This window comes from Carya illinoinensis, chromosome 8 (genome assembly GCF_018687715.1).
Source record: "Carya illinoinensis cultivar Pawnee chromosome 8, C.illinoinensisPawnee_v1, whole genome shotgun sequence".
NCBI classification, from domain to species: domain Eukaryota; kingdom Viridiplantae; phylum Streptophyta; class Magnoliopsida; order Fagales; family Juglandaceae; genus Carya; species Carya illinoinensis.
In genome coordinates, this window is record NC_056759.1 from 26390560 (window position 1) to 26417609 (window position 27050).

General features: G+C 37.6%; 3 protein-coding genes across 10 annotated transcripts; 1 reads left to right on the forward strand and 2 right to left on the reverse strand.

Moving 5' to 3' along the window:
* Positions 1 to 203: 203 nt before the first annotated feature.
* On the reverse strand, positions 204 to 26807 carry LOC122274775 (protein MID1-COMPLEMENTING ACTIVITY 1-like). 8 transcript variants are annotated; one of them, XR_006228328.1, is made up of 11 exons: positions 26472 to 26807; positions 26264 to 26345; positions 26013 to 26103; positions 25452 to 25877; positions 24049 to 24467; positions 23667 to 23776; positions 17979 to 18050; positions 17008 to 17114; positions 15591 to 15684; positions 15234 to 15348; positions 204 to 522 (listed from the first exon to the last, which is right to left on the reverse strand). XR_006228328.1 is itself a non-coding variant. In XM_043083804.1 (10 exons), exons 4-10 carry the CDS (start codon positions 25857 to 25859, stop codon positions 15296 to 15298), a joined length of 1263 nt encoding a protein of 420 aa, XP_042939738.1. In that variant the 5' UTR covers positions 25860 to 25877; positions 26013 to 26103; positions 26264 to 26345; positions 26472 to 26807; the 3' UTR covers positions 14988 to 15295. The 8 variants fall into 8 exon arrangements, 5 of the variants coding, with proteins under 5 accessions (XP_042939738.1, XP_042939739.1, XP_042939740.1 ...); XR_006228327.1 differs by lacking the exon at positions 204 to 522 and adding an exon at positions 12990 to 13331; XR_006228329.1 differs by lacking the exon at positions 204 to 522 and adding an exon at positions 12990 to 13343.
* LOC122274549 (SKP1-like protein 1A) lies at positions 1809 to 3777 on the reverse strand (the record flags this gene model as incomplete). Its single annotated transcript, XM_043083579.1, has 2 exons — positions 1809 to 2188; positions 3448 to 3777. Coding segments are annotated over 2 exons (504 nt in total), but the record flags the coding sequence as incomplete, so codon positions are not given.
* LOC122274550 lies at positions 8594 to 9121 on the forward strand. The gene has a single exon (XM_043083580.1). It carries the CDS (start codon positions 8594 to 8596, stop codon positions 9119 to 9121), a length of 528 nt encoding a protein of 175 aa, XP_042939514.1.
* Positions 26808 to 27050: the final 243 nt, after the last annotated feature.

The following is a 27050-nucleotide window of genomic DNA, read 5'->3' on the forward strand; positions in this document are numbered from 1 at the left end:
TATAAACAAATTTCTAATCGAAGAAAGAATTCGAAGGTTATTAAAACAATAGGTAGTAAAAATTGAATTAAAAAACAGTCATTTAATTTTGAGACAAATCACATGATCAGCTAATTTTATATTTAAACCCAAAAAATACTGCAAATTTTCAATTTTCCTAATACAAGCAAGCTGGGAATTTAGTGAAAGATTTTCCATTAATTAAACAATTTTGCTACATACAACCGAGGTGCGAAACCATAGGGGAATCGGCATGCCACGTTAGCTTAAAAAAAAGAAGAAGAGCAAAACATAACACAGATGAAAATGAGGAGGAAGGAAAATTCAGATTTCAAAAAGTTTAGAAATCACGTGAGTTTGGGAAGAAAAACTCTGCAATTTTGGGTCTGAAAGAAAGAAGAGATCGCTGCCGTCGTCGTCGTCTTTGGGTTTTGAAGAGCTCTTCGTCATCGTCTTCATGTGGGTGTCTCGTCCTTCTTTGCTCGTCTTTACGTGAACAAGTGGTAGATCTCGTCTTGGGTCTTGCATTGAATACTGTAAACTTGTAAGATGGTACATGCATCATTCTTCCTTGCTCTGAAATCCATCTCTACGGCTTGAATTCTAAGTAATCTTCACCCCATATGTTTTCCATCCTTCCCATTGAGTAGAGAGAATAAAGTTTGGGAAACCGTCCAGTTTTAATGTTTCTTCTTCTTCAGGAATCAGGACTCCATGAGCCATACAAGTTACCAACAAGTCGAATTTGGCTTCTTTTGTCTTCTAGGTTTCGTGTGTCAATTTTGAGTGGTAAGGTAGGACTTATGTGGGAATGGGATTTTGGCTTCAAAGGTCCTTAGTCGCAGATTCCTTATGATGGATTTCGAGTGGGAAATGTGGAAGACGAATAAGAGAAGATGGAAGCGAGGCGAAGGTGGTAGACAAAGGAAAGATGGAGAAAAACTTTGAAATGAAATGAAAAAGGGAAGACATGGAAAGATTAAACAAGATGGAAAAAATCTCTTTAGTGAAATAAAAAGATAAAAAGGAAGAAAGATGAAAATGGTATCGTTTACCTTTTACCACGTAAAACACAGTTTCTCTGCGGATCCCCTATCCAGTTTTCGATAGAGTTTCTGTTAATTAAACAAGCTGACCATATATGTAATAATATGTGACCACTCACTTCGACAACTAGTGCAAAAATATGTGATCGGTTTAAAGAGCAAACTTACCACTCTTTTATAATCATTTTACAATCAACCAATGCAATTAAGATGATACTTCATTAAAAATGAATTTCAACATTCCTAAACTACCTTCATTTAATGTGTAGTTGTAAACGTGTGCCAAGGTAATCATTTTCCAAATCTAATAATCCACCACCAAAACCCTATCCTGTCTTCCCACTCACAGCACACGACCAAGGGAATCTATTAAAAAGAATGGATATGAAGAGGGAGAAGCTGAATCCTGCCATGCTAAGTTCAAATCCTCGACCACCGATCCTCTGTCAATTGCTAAATTGGTGAGTGCTACACTCAGACAGAACAAAGCTTTCAAATGCACAGAGATTTATATATTCCTTATCACAATAAATAAGGAATATAAACTATTGAAATGACAGAGAAATTGATGGCAGAACCATCTACTAACAGTGCCCCCAATCAGAATCTGAATATTATTTACAGTTCAAAGGGTTTTACGATTTCAACAAAGCAAGAGTTTAAAACAGGGGAAGATAAAGATAAAAAAGAGAAATGATAGTTGTTGAGTGCACAAGCGCCGTGCAATTATTTTTTAAAAAATAAATAAATACGAGATCCACATGAAAAGAAATTAATTTTTTAATAATGAACCCCACACCTTTTTAAAGCGATTACATGACACTTGCGCACTACACGATTGTATATAGCGAAGATAAAGCCAAAACAAACATGCCTAACATATGAACCCACATAGTAACCCTTAAACCAAGTTGTTTGTAAATCACATTTTTGTTTCCAAGTCCCACTAAAAATTATCACTCAATACATCATTCAAATACCCACTGGTTCTCCCGACGAACCTCTTCCTCTTCCTCCGGGGTAAAGTCATCCCTGATGTTAAAGGTCTCACGGATCTCCTCTGGGGTCTTTCCCTTGATCATGTCCGCCACAGTCTGGCATGTCAGATCCAGGAGGCTTTTGATGTTCAAATAGTTTGCAGCCTGAAAAAGGCAACATTACTAGAACCACAACTGAACAAATATTTCTTAGCAAAACTCGGACTTTTCAAAGATCAATAAAAATAACCAGGTCATATTACCATAATGAACATCAACATCAATCGTAATACACATCACAGAAATATTTTTGTTGTGTTAACAATCATAAAAAATATTTTTTTGATCGGCAACAATCATAAAAAATATCACAAGCATAGGGCCAACGTAAAACAATTAACAATGCAACTTGGCAATGATTTTTAAAACAAACCAAAATATCTTTCCTTCACATAAAATCAAGCTATTTTCATTTGAGGAACATAAACAAAATTACTCCTAAAGAATAAGGTAGACATTTAAAAAAAAAAAAGAAAAAAAAAAAAAGTTTGTGTTAACTGATTGAAAGAACCTTCAAACAAAATAGGTACTTTCTCCTCAAAGAAATTAAGTTGCAGTATCAACGACGAAGCAAACGAAATCAACAAAGCAATTAGAACATTAAACTTTGGACAAAAAAAAAAAACAAAGCAACAACAAAGACATATTGTAAAGAAAATACAACCCTGAAATCAACCACGTATTGGCAAAGAACAGAAATACTAGAAAATCCACATTATTTATGTCTACAAGAATCAGTTTGAAGCATCTGGTCCAATAATTGCATACTCAAGGAGCCTCCATCACCCCGCAGCGCATCATCACGTGTTAACAGTAAATTACCAACAAATCACCCATTAGTAGGAATATTTTTCTTGTTATTGGCACCGAATGTCCTAGAACAGGGTCCTGACTAATCTCAGAGGTGTACAAGCCCTTGGCAATAAGTCAGGTAAAAAAATCCCAGTCCAATTGCCCAGATTGTTTGCACCAAAGAAGTTTCAAAACCTTAGACCTTGGCAGGAGCATACCACCAACACCAACTCCTTTACCACTTGAGCCAACTCCTAGGGTTCCATTAGTATGATAATAATTCAACAAACAACGAAAACAACTGTATTTAAAACTTTGACATTAATAATCAAATCAAATTCAAATAATCAAAACCCTAAGTTTCAAAACCCAGAATCATAAATTAACAAAACAACCATCACGCTAAAAACGTGGTTCGAAACCCTAATCCAGAACCCTAACTTAAAAGAAATCAATTCAGATCCAAATTTCAGAGTCCCAAGCCGCGAGAAACCCATGAGGGGAAGAATCGCCCACACGAACCAAAGCCATAAAAAGATAGAACAAATCAGAGGCGAAGGAAGAGAACAAACTAGAATGAGATCGAAGAGAGTGGCCTGGTCAACACTGACGAACTCCGCGTCCCAGGCCTTGAGATCATCTTCGGAGGTGCGGTCCTCAGAGTTGGCCGGTTCGACGTGCTTCTTGCAGTACTCGATGACCTTGTCCAAGATCTTGCTTGTCACGTTGAGAACAGGGATGACGTTGTCGGCGCAAAGCTCTATCGCGTGCTTGATGGTCTGAGACTCGAGAGCCACAGCCTCGTCGACCTCGAAAGACTCGCCATCGGGACTCTTCAGGGTGATCTTCTGCGACGACGATATGGTTTCGATCGAAACGAAATGCTTGAAATAGAAGTGATAATTACTATATTGATACTTTTTTATTTTTAAAAAAAATTAAAAAATGCTTGAAATAGAAGTAAAAATAATATAATTTACACAAATAGAATATTTTTTAAAGAGCACTGCTACACAGCAGCCCCACACCTAACACACCAGTGTAAAATAAAAGAGGGTAAAATAGTAAATTTACATTTTTCAATGGTGTGAAAAAGTGTGAGACTGCTGTGTAGATTTTCTGTTTTTTAAAATAACTGTTATTTAAAAAAAAAATTCTGCTCTCAACCGTTTTCTCTCGAAAGCGTTTTGAGGTGTAGCGAAGGAAGTACTTTCTGTTACGACGGAGGAGGGTGGAAGTATCTATTCACGGTGGTGGATAGAGGGGAGGTATGGAGGAGATGGAGGAGAGATGGGCGCGTATGAAACTTTCTGAGGAGGAAATCTGTCCTATCGTGGTGAGTAAGGGGGAGAAGAATTGGGGGAATGACAAAGAAGCACGGAGTATCGTTGGTAGAATCTGGTCTGAGAGGCGGATTGGAAGGGAGGTAGTGAGGACTACAATGGAGAAAATATGGAAGGTAGGGAAGCCATTAGAGGTCAAAGAGATTGGAGTGAACTGTTACGTGATTTCTTTCGTTAAAACTAGTGACAAGAAGAAGGTTATGGAAGGCTGTCCATGGCTATTCGATAACTTTGTTTTTGTGCTGAAGGATTTTGATGGGAGTACTCAAGTGAGCAAAATGGATTTTGAACGAGAATTCTTTTGGATCCAGATGTACAACCTGCCGCTGGGATCTATGAATAAGGAAATGGAAGTGCAGATTGGGAACACAGTTGGGAAGGTCTGTGCGGTAGATGTACAGGAGGATGGATTGGCTTGGGGGAAAATGCTGCGAGTCAAGGTTGAATGAGAAGTGAAGAAACCGGTGGCTCGAGGGAGAACAATGCAGATAGATGGAAAAAAGTGCTGGATTCCATTCCAGTACGAGAAGTTACCAAGAATTTGTTTTAATTGTGGCAAAATGGTCCACGGGGAAGGGGAATGCACAGAGGTGGATGTGGTGGACAAACCATATGGACCATGGCTTAGAGCAAATACTGTATTTCGGAAGAAACACGTAAGGAAAGGAGACCAAAGTAAGGAGGAGGGGGTTGGAGATTCTTTTGAAGACCGGAGTTCATCTGTGGGTCGAGAGGGGAGTTCGGGAGTGGGAAAGGGTGAGATAGGAAGGGATGAGGGGAAAAACAAGGAGAATGTAGTGGTAGAGGTAAGGGACAAAGTACTGGATCAGCTGAGGTTGGAAAATTCTGTCGGGAAGGGGGGCAGATCAGGTGTTTGTGTTAATACAGTAGTGAATTCTGCAGCTCAGTGTCCCTTGGAATTGGATGTGGGGGTAGAAGGGTTGGGGTTGAAAGGGGAGGTGAGTGTGGGAGAAGGAATGGGAAAGAAAAAAGGAATAAAAAAAAGTAGTTGGAAGAGGAGGGCAAGGGAGCTAATTGACAGTCAGGGCAGCTTCCAACCAGTCTTGGGAGTGAAACGGCCCATTGAGGAATTGGAGGGGAATAAGGAAGGTAAGGAGGGGGATGGTGAAGGAATGGAGGTTGGGAAGAAGGTTAGAAAGGAAGAGGGAGGGGTGATTACTGGAAAAGAGGAATTGGCGGTGGCTGCTAGGCAGTCCCGCCAAGCATTATGAATCTCCTTAGTTGGAACTGTCGAGGGCTTGGGAACCCTCGAACAGTTCAGGACCTTTGCCTTATGGTGGAGGAAAAGCAGCCCAAATTAGTGTTTGTTATTGAAGTTAAGGTGAAAGGGAGCAGGGTAGAAGGTTTAAAAAACAGGTTGAAAATGGAAGGGTGTTTGGTGGTGGATCTAGAGGGGAGGAGAGGAGGTTTAGCGTTGTTCTGGAAAAAAGAAAATGAAGTGGAAGTTTTGAGCTATTCTCAGTGGCATGTAAATGCACGGATTAGGTATGAAGAAACAAAGGAGGAGTGGTATTTTACAGGGTTCTATGGACACCCTGAAACAGGGAAAAGACACTTGTCATGGGATTTGTTAACTAGTTTGAATCCAAAGGGCCAGTTACCATGGTGTGTAGTGGGGGATTTTAATGAGATAACAAGCCAAGAGGAGAAAAGAGGTGGTAGACAGAGAGCTGAAGCACAAATGGGTAGTTTCTGTGAGGTCTTAGTGAATAATGGACTATCTGATGCAGGTTTCTGTGGTTACCCCTTTACTTGGAGTAACTCCTTCACTGAGGAGAGGCTGGATAGGTGTGTGGTGAATAATAGATGGAGAGAAGTGTTTGGAGAGGTAAGGGTGGAAGGGTTACCAGCTAGAACTTCAGATCATGCACCATTGCTAGTGACTATGAAGGAATTGAGTGCAAAGAAGCTAAGAAGAGGTTTCTCTTTTAAATTTGAGGCTAGCTGGCTAAAAGAGGAGGGGTTTGGGGATGTGGTGAAGCAAGTCTGGGATAGAAGTCAAAAGAATACTGATCTTGTGATAAGAGTCCAGCAACTGTTAAAGGGAAAGATAGAAATAGGCCGAGGAAAATAGTTCAGCTTACAAAGGAAATAAAAGAACTGAATGAAGAAGAGGGTCTGCTGAATTATGAGAAGCTGAAGAGAAAAAAGAAAGAAGTGGGAACCTTGCTTGAACAGGAAGACACAAAGTGGAAACAAAGGGCCAAGAAGGACTGGTATAGGCTAATGGACAAGAATACGAAATTTTTTCATGCTTGTACCAATCAAAGGAGGAGCAGGAATCAAATAAGGTCAGTAGTGGACTTTCAGGGCAGCTTTTTGAATGTTCAGGGAGATATTGAGAAAGCTTTTGTAAGCCATTATTCGGGGGTCTATAAAACTGCTAAGCCACGAAGAGAGGATATTGATAGCTGCTTGAGGGCAATGGATCGAAGAGTTTCAGACTCCATGAATGAGAAGCTGCAGAAGGAGTTCACCAGAATAGAAGTTGAGATAGCTCTGAAAATGATAGGGCCACTGAAGTCTCCTGGACCAGACGGCTTTGGGGCTAGCTTCTTTCAGCAATCTTGGAATATTATAGGACATGATGTATGTGAGGCAGCCCTGACAGTTCTCAATGGTGATGGTAAGCTACATCTCCTCAACCATATTTATGTGGCTTTGATCCCTAAAATAAAAAGAGCCAAGATCTGTCAATGACTATAGGCCAATAAGTTTGTGCAATGTGATGTACAAGATCATTGCAAAAACTTTGGCCAATAGATTGAAAGGGGTGCTTGATGAGGTTGTCTCTAAGTGTCAAAGTGCTTTCATCCCTGGAAGGCTTATAACTGACAATATAATAGCTGCCTATGAAGTTTTACATACTATGAAAACTAGGCAGAGGGGTAGAGTGGGCAGTTTGGCCATGAAGCTAGATATTTCTAAAGCTTATGACAGGGTGGAGTGGGTTTTTTTAAAATCTGTTATGGAGAGGTTGGGTTTTGGAGAGAGGTGGGTGAAGTTGATTATGGAGTGTGTAACGACAGTATCTTATGCTATTCTGATCAATGGTCATCCGAGGGATACTATCATTCCAACTAGGGGATTAAGACAAGGGGATCCTTTGTCCCCTTACTTGTTTTTGCTGTGTGCTGAGGGTTTGAGTTCAATGATCAATGAGGCAGTACAGTTGAAGGAGTTAAAAGGGGTTAGTGTTGTAAGGGGTGGTACTAAAATTTCCCATCTCCTTTTTGCCGACGACTACATTATTTTTGGGAGGGCTAATTGGACTGAATGGAGGAAAATCTGTAGTATCCTTGAGAAGTATGAAGGGGCATCTGGTCAGAGTTTGAATAAACAAAAAACCACACTGTTTTTCAGTCAGAATGTGCATCAAGTTATTAAAAACAGAATAGTGCAGGAGTTGGGAGCTAGAGTTCAATCTGACTGTGAGAAATATTTGGGCTTACCTGCCATGGTAGGGAGGTCTAAATATAATACTTTTAGAGGAATAAAGGATAGAGTGTGGGAGAGGGTGTATAACTGGAAGAATAAGTTTTTGTCTCCAGCAGGGAAGGAAATATTGTTGAAAGCAGTTGCTCAATCAATTCCAAATTATCATATGAATGTGTTTAAACTACCGAAGAGGATATGTAAGGAGATAGCTACTTTAATGGCGAGATTCTGGTGGGGATTTAAGCAAAATGACAAGAAGATACAGTGGTGCAGTTGGAGTAAGATGGGGAGATCAAAAAATGAAGGGGGATTGGGCTTTAGGGAATTTGACAGCTTTAATAATGCCCTGCTAGCTAAACAATGTTGGAGGGTGTTGACACTCCCTCAGACCATGGCATCAGTGGTGCTTAAGGAGAAGTATTTCAGATATGTTGATCTGCTTAAGGCTAATCTAGGCCAGAGACCCTCTTTTATATGGAGGAGCTTGTGGGGTTCCTTGAGTTTACTGAGAAAGGGTCTGGTATGGAGAGTTGGAAATGGGCTTAATATAAGGATCTGGGGAGATAAATGGGTCCCGAGACCTTCTTCATTTAGTATTCAATCCCCTGTTAAAGGGCTTCATGCTGATGCTAAAGTGAGGGAGTTAATGGTGGAGGAGGGTGGAGAGTGGAATGAGGAAGTGGTGAAAAACATTCTGAATGCTGAGGATGTGAATTTGGTGTGTAAAGTCCCACTGAGTCACACAAGCAGGCAAGATAAGTTGATCTGGGCTCATACAAAAAATGGTATCTACAGTGTAAGGAGTGCATACTACCTGGGGATGAATTGGAAAAAGGAACTTAAAGGATAGGCCTCAGCAAGGAAGGAAGAAGGGTGGAAAGTGTTGTGGCAGTTAAAGATACCAAGGGTTGTCAAAATGTTTATGTGGAAGGCTCTTACTGATAGTCTACCTACCAGAAAAAATCTTTTGAAGAGAAGGATTATTGTGAATTCAAGCTGTCCTATATGCGAGTCTGAAGAGGAGTCTATTGGTCATGCTATTCGGAATTGTGTGAGTGCTTCTGATGTGTGGAACGAGATAGAGAGCCCTGTACAGAAATGGGGATGCAGTGAAAAGGACCTCTTTGTAGTCTGGGCAAAAATGGTGGAGATCCTGTCACAGGAGCAGTTGGAGTTAGTGGCAACTGTTATGAGAAAGATTTGGTTGAGAATGAATCAATTTGTTTTTGAGAATGCTTTTACTGATCCTAAATTCCTCTTTAAGCAGGCTGTTGATAGTCTAGCAGAGTTTCAACTGGCACAAGCAGCAGAAGGTAAAGGGCAATGCAGTAGAAGTAGTGCAGTGGGAAGGAACCTGTGTAGATGGCAGAAACCTGCACCTAATACAGTGAAAGCTAATTGGGATGCGGCATTAAAAGATAAGGAAGGGAAGATGGGAATGTGAATAATAATCAGGGATGAGGAGGGTGAGGTTTTAGCTTCACTATGTGGCTCGAGGAAATGGGTGTCTAAACCAGATGCAGCAGAAATGCAGGCACTTTGGAGAGCTTTAAAACTATGTGCAGAGTTGAATTTTGTAAATGTAGTTTTTGAAGGGGATGCTTTGGGTATAGTCAAAGCAGTGAATGGAAGGGAGGAGAATTGGGAATGGAACGGACAGATAATTGAAGATATTAGAGAAGTATTGAAGAATAGATCCAGTTGGGTAGTACAGCATACATACAGATAATGTAATAAAGCAGCACACAGTTTAGCGAGATATTCTTTGAATGTAAATGATGAGAGTGTCTGGATTGAAAGTGTACCTGAGGAGATAGTGAAGACTATCATTCAGAATAAACTTTATTCTATCTAATAGTGAATACAGAAAGGAGGTTCTCTTTGGAACCTCCTCTTCCTTTCAAAAAAAAATATATATATATATATATATATATAATTTACACTAGTACGGTATTAAGTGGACAAATTGAAGAGGTACACTACTACCAAAAAGGTCAAAAAAATGATGGGAGCCAGCTGGAGCTCACGTTAGATCGTTTATTATTATTTTTTATTAATGATTAAGTAAGTATTTTATAATAATATTATAATTTTTTTAAAATAAAATATTAAAAAGTAATAAAAAAATATATATAAAAAAGCATACAAAATCAATGGAGGTACCGGCCGCAGGGCGACCTTTTAAAAGGTTATTCAAACAGTTTGTTAATGGGTACTACTTTTTTCTATCCTGTACTTGCACGTGTAGAGCTTATATGGCATTACTAAATTTTTTTAGGAATAATTTAGTTGTAAATATAATTACGTATTAATATGTACATTAATTTAATATAATTGATCAAAATTAAATTTTATTAAAAATAATGTTAATTTAAATTTTAAATACGAAAGAATCAATATTAGTATGCAGATTAGTATATGATTTTATTTATAGATAGCAAAACTCATATTTTTAAGTTGAGTCATGTTTCGGGTACTGAATTATCATCTCGAATGCATGCATCTTTTTTTTTTTTTTAATTTTTAATTGATTTTTGTATTCATTTTTTTATATTCTTAAATAATTTTTTTAAATTCACACTATTACTTAAAAAAATTTACTTAATCACTAAGTTAAAAAAAATCTTTCGATAATTAAAAAAGCTTCTAAATTTGGGAGCTTTAGCATTTCTCTTTTTAACTTTACGTGTTATACCTATATGTTTATTAAAAAAGATAATACTTACAGTAGTGGATTTCATAAACATCGTATATATTTGTTTTTTTTTTAAAAAAAGTAAATATGAAATTACCTATAAAAAAAAAGTAAATATGAAATTTATTTAAAAAATTAATTTTTAATAATAAATCTTATTCTTTTTTAAAAAAATTCATCATACTTACACATTTCATAACTGTATGTAATATTATTCGTTTCTTATATCTAATAATATTTAAGATTGAGAAATAATAAACTTACGGCTGTACAGCTATTTAACATCTCTAAGAAAGAGGTTTTGTGAAATTAAAATTCATTTTCAATGAAGCGACATAATCACGAAGGCATAAGTCATTTTACAACCTTCTTTTTAGATTTATTTTATATAAAGACCATTTTTATAAAATAATGATACTCTATTTTACAGCAATATCCTTCATTTTATCAAAAAAAAAAAATGTAAAAATAGTTTATATTTCTTATCATTAATCATATTATTTTTTAATTTATAACTTGCTTAATATTTTCAAAAAACAGAAAAAAAAATGTAGAAAATAAAATTAAAGTTCATAGCTACGGTAAGATCCAAAGTATAGCTAGCAATCGTTTAACATCATTAATTTTGTTAAATATCTATGTCACATAAATTATTAAAAAACTGATTGGCTTGATTATCTGTCACGTTAGTTACAATGAATTAAGAGTTTAGGTATAAAGAAATATTTAATTTTGGGTTAAAATTAATTGTTTTAGTTTCCCTTTCATCGTCAAGAGTTATGCTTTGAATAAAAAGTAATGAATGCAATTTATAGTTTGTTTCAGCGTCATAGAAAATATAAAAGGTTGTGGAAATTCCAAAAACACTATTACATAAAGAACATCTTTTACTCCGAACTTCAAACACCATTTTATTATTCATAAATAAACTTTGCTATTCATCTCTTCACATACTATATTTATTTTTATTTTTTATTTTTTTATTTTTAATTTTCTTAAATTAATTAAGTTTATTTTACTCATCATCCATATATTATATATTTGGTAAGAGAAAAAAAATAAAAAGTTAAAAAATTATCTGTAATTTATGGTGTGAAGATGATGAGTAAGATTTTTCTAAAAGAAGAAGAGGTGTAAATTCAAGGTAGAAATGCCCACTTCATATGACAAATTCTATGTTCATTTTACAGAAGCGCTGCGGGACGGTCGGGCTGTTATAGATAGAAAAGCAGCCCTCCGTTGACACGATGACACCTAGGAAAAAACACTATAGACTGTTTAGAACTCACCGCGTAGAATCACCACAGGTTTTCTCTTTTAAGTAAAAATCTGAACTTTCTCACTCTTCTGCAAGTCTTTAGAGAGAGAGAGAGAGTATGAGAGAGCTTTAGGAGGCAGCCATTTGCGTCTTCGTCGTCGTTTTGGAGCTTAAGCACTATGAATTTAAGCTTTACAAAGCCCCGAGTTTTTGATCAGCTACTGAAAAGGACCTTCTAGACAACGCCGTCAGTCCGAGCTCCGAGTGAATCTCCTCCATTTCCTCTACCTTCCGGAGTCTTTCTGTGGTTTTGGGTTTTTTTTATAAGATTAATTTGTTGATTGTATGCCATGGGATCGTGTCTGGACTTGCATGGAAGTTTTGATTTTGTTGATGATACAATCGGCTGGCATTTGTAGATTGGCTTCCAAAATATGCTTCATTATAATGTCCCGAATGAAATAACGTTGATTGAAGATTTGATTTTACATCTCGTATAGTGGTCAAGCTCCGTCCTTGCCACCTTTTGGGTCGAGTGCCGTAGGAGATGAGTGTGGGGTGGGATTTCGTTTAGTTGGGATGGTATGGAAGACGAAGGAATGAGGAAGGGGGCAGTATTTGTGGGTCTGTGATCAAGTGTATGTACGTGTAGCTTAAAAACACTACACTGCTTACGTGGCGTACAACAGTAGGAGGGCTGCTTAACGAGGGAGAGTAGCCGGACCGCTCCCCAGCTTTTCTCTTCATTTTAATAGGAATTTGAAGAGAAAACAAAATGTATTTATTTATTTATTTTTGGTTTGGTTATTACAATAGGTTTTGGTGAGATTTAGATGGTGAGTTGAGATGAAAGTTGAAAGTTGAATAAAATATCGTTAGAATATTATTTTTTAATATTATTATTGTTTTTAAATTTGAAAAAGTTAAATTGTTTATTATATTTTATGTAAATTTTTGAAAAATTTATAATAATTAAATGAGATGAGTTAAGATCAACTTTAAATCTAAACTAAGCTTGGTGTTAATTCATATCAAGTTTTTCAAATTTGTGTTGAGTCAATGAGTGAGCCTTTTCTCTGATTTGATTAATTATTTATATATATATATATATATATATATATTTATATATTTGTCGAATTCATGTAGGATCAACTTTCTTCTTATCACTCTCAACACATTTTATAAACAAATTTCTAATCGAAGAAAGAATTTGAAGGTTATTAAAACAATAGGTAGTAAAAATTGAATTAAAAAAAAGTCATTTAATTTTGAGACAAATCACATGATCAACTAATTTTATTTTTAAACCCCAAAAAATACTGCAAATTTTCAATTTCCCTAATACAAGCAAGCTGGGAATTTAGTGAAAGATTTTCCATTAATTAAACAATTTCGCTACATGCAACTGAGGTGCGAAACCATAGGGGAATCGGCATACCACGTTACCTAAAAAAAAAAAAAATGCGAAACATAACATAGATGAAAACGAGAAAGAGGAAGGAAAATTCAGATTTCAGAAAGTTTAGAAATCACGTGAGTCTGGGAAGAAAACCTCTACAATTTTGGGTCTGAAAGAAAGAAGAGATCACTACCGTCGTCGTCTTCGGGTTTTGAAGAGCTCTTCATCATCGTCTTCATGTGGGTGTCTTGTCCTTCTCTGCTCATCTTTATGTGAACAAGTGGTAGATCTTGTCTTGGGTCCTGCATTGAATACTGTAAACTTGTTAGATGGTACATGCATCATTCTTCCTTGCTCTGAAATCCATCTCTATGGCTTGAATTCTAAGTAATCTCCACCCCATATGCTTTCCATCCCTCCCATTGAGTAGAGAGAATAAAGTTTGGGAAACCGTCCAATTTTAATGTTTCTTCTTTTTCATGACTCCATGAGCCATACAAGCTACCAACAAGTCAAATTTGTTCTAGGTTTTATGTGTCAATTTCGAGTGGGAATGTAGGGCTTATGTGGGAATGGGCTTTTGGCTTCAAAGGTCCTTCGTCGCAAATTTCTTGTGTTAGATTTCGAGTGGAAAAGGTGGAAGACGAAGAAGGGAAGATGGAAAGGAGGCTTGGAAATGGGGGTAAGAGGGATTTTGAGGGGGGAAGGTGGTAAACAGAGGGAAGATGGAAAAAAACTTGAAATGAAATGAAAAGGGAAGACTGTGGAAAGATTAAACAAGATGGAAAAAATCTCTTTAGTGAAATGAAAAGATAAAAAGGAAGAAAGATGAAAATGGTATCATTTACCTTTTACCACATAAAACACAGTTTCTCCTCGGTTCCCCTAGCCGGTTTCTGATAGAGTTTCTATTAATTAAACAAGCTGACCATATATGTAAATACTTTTGATATTTCGATGCTGCCATTTCGAAATGTCCACTTCAAAACTCGTTTTCTTTTTAGTCAAAGAGGCAACTATGCTGCTTCGTTTGGTTATATAGTTTAGATGAAATAAGATGTTTTATTGAAAATTAAACAAAATATTATTATAATATAATTTTTTAATACCAATTTTGTTTTAGGATTTAAAAAATTAAATTATTTTTTATATTTTGTGCGTAAACTTTAAAAAGTTGTAATGATTATATGAGATGAGATATTTTGGTTTTGTATAACCAAACCAACCCTAATACCACTGGTGGATAAGTAATTATTATTTATAATTATTAGTAATTATAAATACTTATTATGATTTCATGTAATGCCATTAAATTCTTTTGAATAAATATTTGTTTTTAATTATGTGTTGTACCATAAAACTTGAATGATATCACATCTTATAATAGGATAAAAATATCCCCCCTCTCTAAAATACCTTACAGTCTTTTAATAATGTTATTACTCATCCTAAATCTTGTCATTCTCAGTCACACAAAATGATATATCATATTTTAAGTGATTTCTTCTATCAATAACCTAAAATTTGCACCCAATTAAAATATGCCACATCACCAAATGTAACTGAGTATGCTATTACTCTAAAATACCTTATAGCTCTTTAGTAATCTTATTACTCATCCTAAAGTTTGTCATTCTGAGTCACAAAGTGATATATCATATTTTAAGTCAGCTTTTTCTATCAATAACCTAAAATAAGACCCAGTTAAAATATGCCACATCACCAAATGTAATTGAGTATGATAAAAATTAGGATTGAAAAAACCTATTACTTATAATTTTTTGATAGATAGTTAACAGGAGAAATAAATTAAGGTCCTGGTATATAAAGTAGACCTATTTGTTTATCATCATGGGAGCATACATTCATACATATATACATACATACATACATGCATTCATACATACATACATACATACACACACACACACACACACACACACACACACATATATATATATAAGTTAAAAGAGTTATAATATGTACATGCACTATAATCCATCCTATTTTTCAATTACTAAATATTTAGGCTACCCACAAGATACGAGTCCCATCAATCCTCAAGGCAATGTTAACTGACATGATAAATAAAATAAAATAATTAACAAGGTGAGACAACACTAAAAAACTGTCTATGATACACCCTGTGCTGAATTTAGAAGATATAGACAGCTACAATGCATATATGGGTTAAAAGTATTGACCTTATATACTGCTGCCAAGGTTCATAAAAAGTTTCATACTATCAAGACTTCCATTCTATCACTTAAGATTCCATGTATTGCAAGGGTGGACGGCTTGTCTTTGTCTTCTCAAGACCTGCAAGTTGGAATAGTTTACATCCGGGTAAAAGAAGTCACAAGAAAGCCCAACCAGAAACAACATCATTATTATGACTTGAAGTAAACGTATCCACCAAATTAATTGAAAATTTTCTGAGAACAGGTCGGTATCCTCAAAATTCATTTAAGAGGAGTCACTTTGATGCTTTTCTTCTATTCAATATCAGAGAACTAAAACATTGGACAAGATTAAGCAAAGCTCAATGCAGAGGACAATACCATAAGCCCCACGGATCTCCACCTCTCTCCATTCTTGGACAAGGGCACAGCAGCAACACATCAAATGCGAAAGAAAATCATCAATGGAGCCTCCCTGCGAAAGAGAGGAAATGAGGGTCATAGTTTGGAGAAACCAGAATACAATACAACAAGAAAGACTTGAGGAGGGGGGTTAACTTAGAATTACATATCTTGAATCCAACTCAACCTTGCCTAAACACATTACCTAATATTTTCTTGCAAAAGATTATAAGGAACAGGTATAACAGATTGGATGGTAGGTCTTCACCCAAAGATATTAATATTCCTCCCAAAGAATGTCATTCTTATATGGATGTACCTACGCTTCCCATATAAACCTACAGATCAAAATTTTCACAATAGCCAAAACTTCTAATCTTCAAAACTGTTTACGTTAGATGAGCACTGAAAGGTACATGTTCACGAAAACGATCCATCAATAGTGTTGGGTATATTTTCCTACAAGACCCAGGCCCAGATAAGGCCCACTGAAGAGGTAGTCAAGACTCAAAACAAGGGCATATTCTTAATGGCATGAGAAACACGTGGACCAAGGATTATGGATCCAATACCCCCATGATCTAGCAACTGCCAGGCACCACACTACCAATAACTACCCAGATATCCCTCAATACGAACCCACTTAGAGGAAACAGGTCAGTTACAAGAGAGACGTATAAAAGGGAACCCATGACAGGTAGGGCTTTTGGCCTTTTTTTGTTTACTCCCTCATTCAATCTACATTCTCAAGTAACAAACTTGATTGTTGGAGAATCCCCACCAGGAAACCTCAGGCAAAGGATATTAGATTATCTTGTGTGCAGGTTGTGAGCTTGGTGATCTGCTAGGTGACGTGCTGTATCAAATAAATGGCATCAAGGAATAGCAATTCTCATCCAAGGTAAGAGCAGCGCATTCCTCTCTCTGTACTATATAGCAATGTATAATTTAACTAAAGATGCACAAAGCAATCCCACATTGAACTAAACAAATATCTGGCTAATTTAACTTTCAGCTACTTTTTGGCTACAGTATCCAACATATTGCTGGATACTGTAACTCAGCTAAATCCGTTGTATAATATTTTGTTTTAGTTTAATACTTGTAGTTCAATAGTTCAGCGAGAATTAATATTACAAAAAAGATATATTATTTAATGGTTTAGTGAAATTTTTTGATAATTCAATGTGGAAGGTATGGGAACTAGATTACGTAAAAAAGTATGATGTCTTTTCTAGCTAAATTTTAAGCAGAAAATTACATAATTGGATGCCAATGCTCTTAGCATCAGAACGTTAGTCTTATAGAAGGTGATAATTATCAAAGGGGGTTGATGTGTCTGATACATAGTGTTGCCACAAGAAAAGTACCGATCATATAGTGGGAGAGGGATTACCGTAATGTTAAACATCTTGCGAAGCTTTCTTCTGACATTGCAAGTATAGCAACAGCATGACAATATCAACGAATATGCCATCAAATCATTGCATGCTTGCCCTGAAGCTGATGATCAGAAAACCAATATTTTTCTTTGTAAGCTTCCAAATGCTACAAAAACTACAATCACTTCTATTTTCATCTTAATTTGTCTTCAATCACCGTGTCAAATATATTGTACAAGACCTTATATGATTTCATAATGCTTCTTAATTTATTATTTTCCTTTCGTTTACTTCAATTTGAACTCGTTAGATTGAGAGAAGGTTCATTCAATAATATCTCCCATAAAATCAACAATGTAGCAGGCTAGCAGTTGAAGATGTAAGAGGAAGTCAGGAAAGGATTTTAACACTGAACTCTAGTAACCTGAACAAATATTCAGCTAAAAAAAAATGATGGAACCATTATTTCTGTCTGTTCTCCAAAGGAAAAAATGTGTTTGTGCCTCTACTTCCTAAAAATCATATCACCGCTGAACCAAAACAATGGCCTCATTGCTGCAATTGTAACAGAGTGGGGTCACGAATTTACCACTGGTCAGCATCAATAAATACTACAGTACGGTCCTGTTCCTTTCTAGGAAACACAGTTCAGATAAAATCACAATGCTAAACCAGTTTGACCCAAAATCTACCTATCCAAGTCCATGCTGGAGAAAGAAATGGCTGCTTTTTCCACCTGCAAGACTGAAAACTAAACCCAATATTTTAGACAAGCCCTATATATAACTAGCTTACTGAACCTCTATAACTCCATTCAGCTTAGAATCTACTACTATAGTGTAAGGATTGATAGAAACATGGAACACTTAGATGCAGAAGTATTGGGTATGGCCACTAATTCAAATTGATAGTCTTTATTACATTTACTTATAAGGTATGTAGACAAGACCTGATCAGAAAGGCCGAAGAAGTTGAGCTAACTTACATATATGCCTATTAGTTGCTACAGTAGCAATCTTTGAAAATGTCCCACAAGGAAAGAGAAGCGTCTTTATACCTGCAAAACAACTGGCACAGTTAGAATACAAAGAACATAAGAATACCAGGATGTGACAGTGTTACAATGCCAACCACGAGGCTGTCATATTATTTTCAGTTAAATTAGCTTATATATATACATATATGTAATCAAGTATTTTATTAAAAATAAATAAAGCATAGCGAAAGTACACAGAATGTGTATAAGAGGAGCACCTAATTAGAACTAGAAAAAGATACAAGGAAATCACGAAAATTCAGCCCATTAAAATCAATAGCAGATGCCCATATGAAGAGGCAAGTTTTAAGCTCTTCCATTTTCCACTTGTGATTCTCGAAATTCCTATCATTCATTTCCCTCCAAATGAACCATACCAGGCACAGCTGAAATTTGTGAGTTGCCATATAACCATCTCCAACTTACAAAGAGGTCTTCTATCCTTCTAGGCATAGGCCAAGGCGCCAAGCCAGCCCTAACTTTACCAAAAATCTCATCCCACTAGGCTTTGGCAATCTCATAATAGTGTAAAAGAGGGTTTTCAGATTCCCTGCTTTTTCCTCATGTACAATACTAATCTATTAGAATGATAAATGACATTTCCTTACATTGTCTGCAATGAGGATCTTTCCCAAGGAGACCGTCCAAGTGCTCTTGGGAACGCTTTCCAAGGAAACAGGTTAGCATCCTGAGGTAGAAGGACTTGATAGAATTATCAAACAATAAACTTCCTTTTCTTGGAAGCGTCCCAAAGAGTCTTCTCTGCACCTCCAAGAAAAAGCTACTAGAATATAAGAGCTTGAATTCTTTGAATCCCAATCGTAAGCCACTCTGAAGAAACTGACATTCCACCAAGCAGTGCTACTAGAGAACTCCGATAGATCAACCATCGGGGCCTCCTACACAAACAAGGGTGTATACCTCAATGAAGTTTTCCTTGAGGGACTGTCATTTTTTTTTATAAGTAATAAGTTATCTCATTGATATAAAGATAGGCATAGCCTAGGTACACTGGAAGTATACATGTGAATACACCTATTTAAGAACTATAAACAATTACAAGGAAATCATGGAAGCTGAGACCATTCAAATCTAAAGAAATGGCCCACAAAAACAAAGTCTTCTAGAAGAAACTCCAAAACTCATTCAAGGAATGCTCATTATCCTCAAAAAGCCTCTCATTTCTTTCACACCATATACACCAAATTATACATAAAGGAGCCATTTTCCACACGTCTGCAATCTGAAGTGTCCCAGTGATCCCTCTCCAGCTGGCTAACAGTTCAACCACTTTGCCCGGCATTACCCATGCTATTCTCATTCTGCTGAAAAAGTAGTTCCAAATATCTTGAGTAAAATCACAATGTCAAAGTAGATGGTCTGCCGTTTCACCACTATTTTTGCACAAACAACACCAATCCGTGATTATAAGGTCACGTCGTCTAAGATTATCTATGGTCAAAATCTTCCCTAGAGCTGCTATCCAGACAAAAAATGCATCATTGGTTGGTGCTTTACTCCTCCAGATGTTCTTCCAAGGGAAGTTGTGCCTTTGTTGTATGGTAATAGAGTCATAAAATGAGCGTACCGAAAACTTCCCTTTCCTAGAGGGTCTCCATTCTATCAAGTCTTCAGTTGTGGCAACAATAGGAGTGTTTTACGGCAAGTTCAAAAACTCCACCAAAACAGTCACTTCCCAGTTATGGGCATCCCTAGTGAAACTAATGTTCCGCTCCTGGGAACCTTGATTGATTACCTGCAAATCAGCCACCTTAGCTTCTTTTTCCCTTGCAATACTGAAAATCGTGGGATAAACTTCCTTCAAGGCCATGTCTCCCACCCACACATCCTTCCAAAAGTTGATCCTACTACCATCCACCACACACAATCGAGTATTACTAACAAAGGAGCACTAGCCTTTCCGTATATACTTCCATAGCCCCACTCCATAAGCCCCCCTGCCCTCTTTAGAACACCAGCCCCCCGTTCACTACCATACTTCGTGTCAATCACCCCTTTCCATAATGCCCCCTTCTCAAAGTTATAACGCCACAACCATTTACCTAATAGAGCCTTATTGAAATCCCTCACATTACGAACCCCCAAACCACCCTCTCTCAAAGGAAAGCAAACCTCGTCCCACCCCACTGAGTGGAATTTAAACTCATCACCTATTCCATTCTACAAAAAATCACGCTGAATTTTCTTCATTCTCAATGCAATGCTAGTGGGGGAGGGGAAATAAAGAAAGATAGTATGTTGGAAGGTTTGATAAAGTGCTCTTGATAAGTGTGATCTGCCCCCCTTTAGATAAATACAACCTTTTCCACCCAGCTAGCCTCCGCTCAAATTTTTCCAGCACCACCTCCCAAATTGACTTAGCTTTGAAAGGAGCCTCCAACGGAAGACCAATGTACTTCAAAGGTAATGAAGAAACCACACAACCCAAAATGTTAGCGAACCCCCTAATATTGTTTACATCACCAACCGCGACCATCTCCGTCTGAGTAAGGTTAATCTTCAACCCGGATACTGCTTCAAAACAAAGTAAGATGGCTTTCAAAGATTGGATATGCCCTGCATTTGCCTCACAAAATAGAAAGCTGTCATCTGCAAACAAAAGCTGAGAAATAATGGTAGAGCTATGGATATCTCCCACAGAGAAACTTGAGAAAAATTCACCCTCTATTGCAGCCGACACCATTCTACTTAGTGCCTCCATTACTAGAACAAACAAGAGGGGTGATAATGAATCACCTTGGCGTAGTCCTCTTGAACTTTTAGAAAAGCCCACTGGATCTCCATTTACCAAAACCGAGAAACGAGCCGTTGACACACAGTGCCTCATCCATTTCCTCCATCTTTCCCCAAAACAACATCTCCCTACCATATATATCAGAAAATCACAATTAACATGATCATATGCCTTCTCCATATCTAGTTTGCAAATAATACCTGGAGCTTCCGACTTGATCCTACTATCCAAGCATTCATTAGCTATAAGGACCGAGTCCAAAATTTTTCTCCCTTTCACAAAGGAATTTTGTGACTTAGAAATAATCTTCATCAAGACCGTGCTCATCCTATTGGCAAGAACTTTTGAAAGCATCTTATACACACTGACAAGACTAATCAGCCTGTAATCTTGGACCTCTATTGCACCAACCTTTTTAGGGACTATAGCAATAAAAGTAGCATTTAAACTTTTCTCAAATTTGCCATAACTGAAAAATTCCTGAAAAACCAGAAATACATCCTCCCTCACCACTTCTCAACAAGTCTGGAAAAAAGCCATAATGAAGCCATCCGGCCTTGGAGCTTTATCCTTATTCATTTTCCAGAGAACTTGATGTACCTTTTCCGCTTCAAATGGTCTCTCCAACCAAGCCACACTATTTTGATCAATAGCCTCAAAGACTAACCCATCAATAGTAGGCCTCCATGCATGAGGTTCCGACAACAAATGTTCAAAATGGCCAGCCATGTGCTCCTTTATCACAACTTGGTCGGAGGAAGCACCACCATCTATGTTCATGGACTCAATGGAATTAAACCACCTATGTGCATTAGCGACTTGGTGAAAAAACTTTGTGCATTTATCCCCCTCCCAAAGCCACAAAGCCCTGACTTTTGCCTCCATGAGATCTCCTCCATAAGGGTCAATCGTTCAAGTTCAGAAACTACTTGATCTTTTTGGTTGTTCTCATCCCCTACACCCTCCAAGCTTTGTAGTTCTTGAAATAAGCTCTTCTTCTGTGACGTTACATCTCCAAGTACCTGTTCATTCCGTATCTTCAAATCCTTCTTCAAAGCTTTCAGCTTGTAGGCCAATATGTTGCTTGGATTGCCCTCAAATAAGTATGAATTCCACCATTGTCTAATCAAGTCCACAAACCCATCCGCTTTTAACCACTTATTCTCAAACTTGAACGGCCTTCTACCCCCTTGAATACCACCACAATCTAACATTACAGGAAAGTGATCAAAGCATATCCTCGAGAGCCTTTTCTGGCTTAAATTTGGGTCATGTAGCTTCCATGAGGGAGAAATGAGAAATCTGTCCAATCTTGACCACGTCAGGTTATTAGACCAAGTAAATTCACCTCCCATTAAATGTATGTCCATCAAACCTAACTCAAAAATTAAATTTGAGAAATCCACCATAGCTTGATTTTGTCGTCTCTCCCCTGATCTTTCGCTAGAAAATCTTATCACATTAAAATTCCCGCCAATACACCAAGGAGCCTCCCACCAAGCACTTAGGCCAGCTAGCTCATCCCAAAGCAACCACCTCTCACCATCCAAGTTAGGACCATATACCCCAGCAAGAGCCCATAAGAAACCATCATCTATATTTTTAAAAAGACACCCCACCGAGTATTCTCCCACAAACTCGTCAATGTTCCCCACCACCCTCTTATCCCACAACCAAAACTCCACTTGAGGCCCCTTTCGAAGGTAAGTATGTCCAATCTACACATTGACAACTCCATACACTCCGAATAATTCTTCTATTAATAATCTTAAATTTTGTCTCCTGCAAACAAATGATATCCACCTTCCATTGCCTCAATAAGGCTCTTATTCGAAGGCGTTTATTAATCTCGTTCAGCCCCCGAACATTCCAACTCATAATTTTTGGCTTCATTTAACAACTGTTCCAGCCCTCCCCTTATTTCTACCATGACTTGCACTCCCCTCCTTTCCATCATAATTAATGGACCACGTCAACCTCTTCAACTCCCTATTTTTTTTAGACCCTGCACCATGTTGTCCTGCCTCAATAGCTATAGTCAATGCCTTAAACTGATCTTCGTAGCCCTCACACGAAATCCCCAAACAACTCTGCAATTCTTCTACCTTTTTCAATACCCAATCCGAAGAAACAATAGGAGGGATCATACTTATAGGGGTAGGATCCTCTCCTGCTGACTCCTCCCCCTCGTTTGAGTAATTACAGGGGTCATAAAGCATCAACTGGCCTTCCCTATCAGACTCCCCCTTACCCGATGAGCCCCCACTCTGCAGAACAGCTAGAGGATCAACTCGTACTCCCTCCAAGGACTCACTGTGTGCCATAAAAGCATCACACCACCTTAACTGAGCCTGACCCAATTGAGAGACTGTCGTTACACCATAAATCATGCCAAATTCTAATCTTAGAACCATCACCTGTCAAAAGCCTAGTATGACTAGAAAAAAGGCACCATCCTCTTCTGATATCTTTCCACAACCCCAACCCGTGCGACACATAGACGTCATTTGAACATCATTCACCCTAAGCACAACCAGCTTAAGAATCTTGAAGAAAAAAATATATTTTGAAGTACTCAAGTAGTTGCATCTAACATGCTCATGTTGTGAGCCACACTGAGAAATAAAAGTGGGAATCAATATACCACAAAATATGCTAGAACAAAGGAGAAACTAGAAATTTAGAGCAGAATATCCATACCATAAGTGCATGGACTGATAAACACAACTCAATGCAAACGAATTTTAATTCCAATCAAATTTTGACAGCATAAGCACGTGGATTGATAAACACAAAAGTTTATACAGTCACACAAATAAAAAATAACTTTCCAGATCACTACAATCTAATTGACAATATATTCACACTGTGAGAGAACATACATAGACAAGGTTCAGAACAGCAACCAAGTAGATCAGTATGCCATTCTTCATGTCGAAGTGAACCTCTAGTTGAGAGCAGATCATGGCCTGATGAAACTGAAGACGTGTTTCTGTACAGAGATATATGGCCAGAAGCACCAATATAAGCATGAAAAAGATCTTCTTAGAAAGTCTAGTCTAGCTTAAAAACATAATGTAAGATAGGGAAAAATAAAGTAACAAAAATTCACTCGAATTGTTTCTCATGGATCTGAAGATCATGTAACTTGAGATTAGTATAACTACTTAAATCTTTTATCATACTGATACAGCATTGGAAATACAATTTCATTTATTCTAACTACATTAACATATATTAAGTTTAAACATGAAGAAAACTAACCTTGAAGTTTTAAGAGTATCACTTCTCTTACGATAGCCTTCATCAGATGAATGCTCATTGTCACTATTGGTATCTGAATAATTCTGTTCCACTTTCTTGTGACCTTTTTCAGGCAAATTTTTCTCCGGAAGGGCATTGGTAGATGCAGTTTCCGTGACATCTATCAGATGTTGAATTACTTCACATTGGCTTACATCCAAGTGAGCTTGTGATCTTTGTAGTTCAAGTTGAAGCTTTTCATTTTCCCTTCTAAGTGCTTCATTGAAAGGCAAGTTTGGGTAGGAACAAGAAAGAGTTTTCTTCAACACCATAGCATCATTAGTTGAGGGATCTGGGTTCAGTATCACATCCTGCACCATTCTGTCCTCTTCGTCCAATGTGTATTCTCGCTCATCCTTTTCAATATCTTCAAGTCTCTCCTGAGGATTAGAGAAAAGTACATATAAGCCCAATCAAGCTACACAAACTTCCTAGGGAATTGCAGCACAAGCAGGTTGATTAAATTGGGCAAGCTCCACATGTATATAGAAAAGAGAGCAAATTCTTATAAAGTTGGAGGTAAATCAAGATTCATATGTACTTTCTATGAAGATATGTAACCTGTAACTGCAGCTGAACATTTCAAGGCATGAGACTTCAGTACAATCAATGGGTAGTTCAGCTTAATATGGCATAGGGGCCCAAAAAGTGAGATCATCTAATTACTAAAGGTTTTTACCCATTGACCATTGCTACAACTTCATATCAATCCAAACCAACAAAGATGAACCTTTCAGAGGGAGGATGCAAGGCCAATAAGTATTTCATAGACTTTGCAAGCCATTCCCACTTGGTGTATCACTTACCACCCAGCTACTGATGCATCTATGGACATCTCATTCTTGCAGATCATCAACAATGCCGAACAAGGAACCGCAACCTATGTTTCAGGTGTGGCAGCCTTATAAACTCATTGTAAAAACTTAATTCAGTACTTCAATAGGCCAGCCACTGGCACTCAAACCAATTCAGTACTCCAATATGCCAGCTGCTAACACTCAAATAAATTCAGTTCTCCAATTCGCCTAGGTTCAGACGCCCATAGCAAGCCTCGAGAACCAAATCTCACTACCTAATTCTTCCACTAGAATGCTTCAATGCTGATTTACTCACCCACAGCTGACCCATCTTTGTTGTTTCAACAATTGACATTCTACCTAAAAACCAGTATGAGACTTGCCACTGGGGGGGTTACAGGTAAACTTTTATTTCAACAGCCCTTTGGCAAGTAGTCCTCGTTGTCAAACCATGTGCTCTCTCCATTTTTTCTTTTTACTTCTTCTAGCAAATATCACTCCTATCATATATAAAACAAACAGGGAAAAAAGAAAAGCAACAAATTAGAAAAGAAACAGAATCAATACCCTGACTCTAGCATTGTCCACAAGAGTAATCAACGGTACAAGCCGCAAGTATCTGTCAATCTCATTCTGGGCCTTTCGGAACTGGTACACGATGTTCCACCCCATTGCCAACAAATACAGATAGCTCCGGTCCTGGCAGCTGTTGACCAAGATGTAGGACCTTCTCAACGCATCCTCAAGCTGCTCCAGAGGCTCCCGCGTCTCGGGGTATTTCTTAAGCTCTGAGATCTTAAGCTGCTCCAGCAAGTTCCCGATTAACTTCAAATGCTGTGCAAATTGCCTGCAGTTCCTCTTGTGCAGTCGCGCAGTGTTCGCGGCCTTCCCGATCAATCCAATCAGCTTCACCGCGTCCAGGCCCGTAAGTTGGGCTACAGTTGCAAGCTCCCCAAGATGATCCCACGAAGACATCTTCACCTCTCAACCAATCTAAAAATCACCCTATGTATTTCAGAATATGCATTTTCCAATCATTCAAGGGATTCAGCCATAAAAAAATGTAAAATAAAAAATACGAATATGTCAGGAATTTAGAGAAGATGAGAGATTTTGAGTCTTTGTAACCTTTTTTCGAGCCAAATGACTCAAAACTTAGTAGAACTTCAAGATGAGTTGCAATGGCTTCAAGATCCTGTCCACTTATAAACCGTTTCAACTGCAGCAATATATTCAGCAAAAAATGAGATTAACCAAATGATCCAAATCCCGAAGACCATTCGTTACACCTCTTGACTAACTTTTTTCAACGCAAATGGCAAAAAAAAATCATAAGAAAAGAAGAAAGGAAGAAAATTGTGTTCGCTTAATCTATTGACCGTTATTCGCCGGGCCCAGAGAGGTCAACCGTCTTTCAGCCAAAAATTAAAACAACGAAAGAATTTATATAGGCATCAGAACCTGTGATAATCGCAATTGAAGCTTCAGAATCACAATGAAGAAATGAGACATTTTAAGGAAAATGAATAATCTTTTATTTATTTTTATTTTTTTAAAAAAGCTGCGAATGCTGACGAACTATGGCACCTGCTGCGAAGAAGTTGCACTAAGTTTACAGGGAGGGGTTGCCGATGAACCCGGGCTCGCGTTATCAATTTTTGAGGGTGCGAGCAGGCGTGATTCGAGGCTCAATAAATTAATCAAAAGGAAAAGATATGCCAAAATCCGTGAGGAGGAAGAGCATCGAATTCAGAAATGAGCAGGCATTGCTTTGCGCACACCAGCTTCCTTCTCGCCCACCTCACTCTTCTTATCGTACGCTCACACTTTTAGTGATTTCTTTGTCTGTGCAGAGCTGAGTCCGCTTACAAACTCTCTCTCCCATTCAGACGCCATGCGAGACAGACAGAAGTATGTAGATTAGTGCGGGCCAGTGGACGTGCTCACTGCTCATTCATGCGCTTTCTGTTCCAACGAAATTACAAAGATGCCCCCGATATTCCACGGAAGCACTGAACGCTGCGGGATTTGACTCTCATCACCCATCACTCCGAACGTGTTTTTTTAATTAATTAATTTATTTAGAATTTGTTTTTAGATGAGATAAAATTATTTTAGATTAAAATTAAAAATTAAATAAAATATTATTTTTTAATATTATTATTA

What these genes read in the sequence shown, in the direction of transcription:
- LOC122274550 (XM_043083580.1), top strand. Translation starts at nt 8,594, where the DNA reads ATGTTTATGTGGAAGGCTCTTACTGATAGTCTACCTACCAGAAAAAAT.
- LOC122274775 (XM_043083806.1), bottom strand. Translation starts at nt 25,859, where the DNA reads ATGTCTTCGTGGGATCATCTTGGGGAGCTTGCAACTGTAGCCCAACTT. An exon ending in TGGACAATGCTAGAGTCAGG is followed by an intron (nt 24,468 to 25,451) that starts GTATTGATTCTG and finishes TCTAATCCTCAG; the next exon opens with GAGAGACTTGAAGATATTGA. An exon ending in CTGTTCTGAACCTTGTCTAT is followed by an intron (nt 18,051 to 23,666) that starts GTATGTTCTCTC and finishes GTTGTTTTGCAG; the next exon opens with GTATAAAGACGCTTCTCTTT.